This window comes from Scylla paramamosain, chromosome 13 (assembly GCF_035594125.1).
Source record: "Scylla paramamosain isolate STU-SP2022 chromosome 13, ASM3559412v1, whole genome shotgun sequence".
In the NCBI taxonomy this organism is placed as follows: domain Eukaryota; kingdom Metazoa; phylum Arthropoda; class Malacostraca; order Decapoda; family Portunidae; genus Scylla; species Scylla paramamosain.
The window spans coordinates 19871003-19875605 of record NC_087163.1 but is presented as its reverse complement, the minus strand read 5'-3'; the positions used below and the strand labels follow the sequence as shown (position 1 = coordinate 19875605).

Sequence of the window (4603 nt, the reverse complement as noted above, 5' to 3'; positions counted from 1 at the left end):
GAGAGAGAGAGAGAGAGAGAGAGAGAGAATTTGCTTCCATGACAAGGAAAGGCATCACTTAAATAATTCAGCTTTATTTATTAACTGACTGTTGACATCAAAATAATCTCCTAACATATGTGATAGATTTTTCTACACTTACATCATAAATAATCACTATTAAAAGCTACTCAAAAATGCCAACTTTCATTCCATCAAGAGTGTTGTCTGTGGGTCACTGAAAGTCTTGACTATATGCAAAAATAATACATTTCGGCTGCTGGTGAACTGTACAACATAAATACAATTGAAAATCTACTTTAAGTTTGCATTAGTGTAAAACTTCCAAGGAGAAGATTATTATGGTTACCATACTTCCCAAACAATATGGAAACACATTTTGCCTAGCATTGCTTGCACTATATGATGGATGAAAGAAGGCGAAATTTCCATCCCAAATCGATCATGTTTTGATAGCAAATTTCTCGAGTGCAGGCAGCAGAAACTGATCCAAGCTGAATATTTAGCAAGGCATTGGTGTGGTCCAAGCAGCTGCGTCACCCAAGAGGATGCCTTAGCTGTGCCGTGCTCCACAAACACTATAATCACTGCCACCCAGCTAGCAGCACCTCAAGAAATGCTTACAACCTCCACATGCGGCGAGTGGCAAGACAAACTCCAATACTCCATCCGCAGTGCGCCCAACGCTGTGTGACCTGGCGGGAGCGAGAGGTGCCCCGTGCCTTACTATTGCCCACTGTACTGAGATCTTGAGAGGACAAAACACTGAATTTACATATAAACTTGGTACACTTACAGAGGGCATATCATCTTTCAAGAAAAATGAGTCATCTAAACACCATCGGAAACACACAGAATGATGCACTTACTGTTTTCATAGACACTTCCATGAGACAGGCTGTGACCCTACCTACAGTACACACTCAACACCAAACGGTTCTATGTACAAAAATGATGCCTCCAAGTTAGAAGTCTCTTGGAAATCAATAAATACAACAGATGCAGTGAACATTGCAGTTCATAATAAATTCTTACTACAAACATAGCCTGATGATGCACTAAATTTATTTTTCTCCAAATATGAATATTGAAGATACGTGTGTTAAATTAATGGTACTAAACATTAATCAAATAAAACTGAATCAATGACCAAATGTAAATATAAAGGAGAGTTAAGGAATTATCATAAGACACACCAATTGATCAAAGACAAAGATGCCTCATTTTCTTTCACAAGTTAACTGCATAAAGAATTCCTCTACATGTCATTGACATGCTGGAGTGGAAAGGGGCAATTTTTCTTTACTTTGACATATGGACAAGGATTATAACAGTTAAAATTATACCTGAAAATTATGGATACATTGATCCATAACATTTGTCATGCTGTCTTATCAATTTTGTTACTATCATAACCAGTAGTCCAAAACATTTCCCTGTTATTCAGCCACTTGCCAAAAACACCCCAGGACACCCCAGGTGCACAGCTCTCCCTGGCTTTCATTGTACTGTCTCATCCCTATTTGTAGCTACACAGCCTTACACATCCAGTGCTTGGAACACCCTTCAGAGCATATGCAAACTCTCATTCCCATTCTCACAACTGCTGCAGATCATTGTTGTTTCCTGGGTCAGGGATAGGAGACTTGGTTACTTCCCTTTACAAGCAGCTACCTGCAGATTATTTCCTTACAGCTTCATGATCAGCACACTGGTGGCTGAATAACAGATAGGAAATGATCTGGTCTGAGTTGAAGATGCTATCTCATACAAAGAGCATGTCCAAATACAGGTTCAAAGGAGTGTGGGGAAGCTCTACATTGTACATTTGAGGGCAAGACACAGCTGCAGGACTGAACCCTCCTCATGACTACAGTGACTAGATCATTATAAGTAACCCTTCACTGGTAAATTACTCATATTCATTACATGACAAAATACATTCTATTAATAACATTGTGTTCAGCTGAAATACCACATGATGGTAGTTTTTGGCTCTGTAATTGAGGCATTTAAGTCTTGATGAATTGCCATGATTTTAAACTATGTACTGCATGTACTATAATACAAAATAAGTGAAGAAAATACTGAAGTAATTAATTACAAAATGATGTTCTCCACAATAAGGCAAAGAGGAGACTGGAATAATGCTCAAAGAGAGGAAGAGAGACAGATAGAAATATTCATGCTCTTGTACTCAGTCGTGTCCACAAGAGAGTCAAGCAGGCAGTGTTGTTTTGCTTGAGTGTGGACTTCAAGGTAGAATTACTTAATACAGTGAAGGAGAGAAAAATTTTAGACCTACAAAGATAGGGAATATCAACTTCCATTTACACCATTAAAATGAAATTGTCACTCACAATTGTTTGAAGATTCTTAATTAAGCGTTCCTTTCACTTCAACAGTGTGCAGGTGACACTTGCCTCGGTGCACCTCACATTAATATTTACAGGTATTTGTCATCAACCTTCATGATCTTTGGTGTAGGATCTAGGTACCACTGGTTATAGCTTTTGACCTTAAGTATATAGGCAACTACATATACTGGAATCTTTGCAGACTCAAACTAAATTTCAAAGCTACATCATATTAATGAAGGTTTTTACAGCATGAAAATAAACCATAAAAACCCAGCATGTGATTCTACTTTGGTTTGATTACAATTGCATTACAAATGTACTTCTTCAAGCTTTGATTTAAGGATGACTACTTTCAGAAACTGAACCACAAAATCCTTATGTAGAAAATGTACACAAGCCTATGATACATGGCAGTATAATGCATTGAAACATGATGAATTCACAGTACATTTGCTAACTTGGCAATGCTTTGGTGTTGGCCACCCACATAGATCTTTCTGGCACAAGATGCAGGCCTTCAGTGCAGGGACTTATGAATTGTGTGGACAATTCCCGGGAAACTCAAGAACATAAAACTTACCATTGAAAAGGAACATCACACCATAATGTATTGTGTTGTAGTACCTCAAATTTGTAAGATAAAACTAAGATCTGTTAGGTTGGTCATCAAGTACTCTTGCAAGTTGAGACTTATATCTAGGTACATTAATTTTAGGTATTTTATATGTCGGCACTTGAATCACCTCCTGTAAATGCTATGTGTCTCAAGGTAATATTGATCCTTAAAGAACCAGCTTGGAAACATCTACTTATTTCACACATTATTTCCAAATTACAACATTTACTGTCACAGTATATTACAGTTGTGTGCTAGTGTGTGTGTGTGTGTGTGTGTGTGTGTGTGTGTGTGTGTGTGTGTGTGTGTGTGTGTGTGTGTGTGTGTGTGTGAAGGAGAGGTCAGATTATCAAGGTAAATCCTGTGTTTGATGCCAATAGCTGGGACTGTCTCAATACTGGTTACCCTTCACTCTCAAGACAAAGTCACTCCCTGCCTTGAGAATATTTTAAAAACAAAGAAGGAAAGAAGTCCAGAGTGGTAGCATACTTTGCTGTTTATATTAGTGTAGAAGATTTGACTTGACAATCTATGAGGAGACAAATTTAGATGAATCAATCTTTATAAATGATGCTTAATACAATAAAGGGATGACAACTGAGTTTTATATAAATGTTTTAATTACTTTCATTTTGTTTTGCAAGATGACCATGTGCTCAGAATAGAAAAGAAATAAAGCAAAATACACAAAACAGTCAAAGAGAAAGATGGAGAGAGAAAGAGAATGCCACAGGTTAGCAGCAGCAGCAGCAGCAGGAGCTAACCATTCTAGTGTACAGGAAGAAGAGGTAAGGATTTTATCAACTAACTCCACAACTCTTCCCTGTCCTCTTAATGGTGAAGAGCGCGGGCAAAGGCAACTGTGAAGAACGTGGCGACAAGGGAGGCCAGGCCACTTGCAGCTGGCACTGCCGAGCCAGAAACTGTTACGTCGCGGTTCATCATCATCACCTTGTCAATAACGTGCACCACACCATTGACACACTTCAGGTCGGGCCGGATGACCTTGGCTCGCACTCCATTCCAGTCAGTGTAGTATTCTGATGGGAGGGGCAAAGATTTGGCTCAAGCACATGGCACAGATGTAAGATAATAAATAGGTAAATAAGAACAACAACAAAAACTGGATAATATGTAATTTGAAAATGAAGCATGAGAGAGAGAGAGAGAGAGAGAGAGAGAGAGAGAGAGAGAGAGAGAGAGAGAGAGAGAGAGAGAGAGAGAGAGAGAGAGAGAGAGAGAGAGAGAGAGAGAGAGAGAGAGAGAGAGAGAGAGAGGCACACAGGAAAGGCATTATGAAAATTAACAGACTGTCCATCAATGGCCATATGAAAGCAGAAAGAATTTAGCAGCAGTAGTGGAGTTAAAATCTGTTTTGGAGAAAGCTTCATAAAGTCCATCTGTATATAAAATACTGGAAAAAACACATACATTAACACATTTACAGCAATGTATATTACATGAATACACATGATTAACAAGAGCTTTAGATATACATGTACTGTCCTTGGCTTTAACAGAGCTTCAGTAAACATAGTTAATACATATGCACATGGTTATGCTATGCATTAAGTTTTGCAAAATATACTAATATATCACTAATGCTTCATGAGTTGATTGTAAAAAT

General features: G+C 38.3%; 1 protein-coding gene across 7 annotated transcripts in view; it reads right to left on the bottom strand.

The window, feature by feature from the left end:
- Window positions 1-58: 58 nt before the first annotated feature.
- LOC135106466 (fasciclin-1-like) overlaps window positions 59-4603 on the bottom strand; it is a 37672-nt gene continuing 33127 nt past the window's right edge. For all 7 annotated transcript variants that reach the window (XM_064015479.1, XM_064015481.1, XM_064015480.1 and 4 more), the window contains one exon: window positions 59-4016. In XM_064015479.1, coding sequence (XP_063871549.1) covers window positions 3808-4016 — 209 coding nt within the window. In that variant the 3' untranslated portion in view covers window positions 59-3807. The remainder of the gene's footprint in view (window positions 4017-4603) is intronic.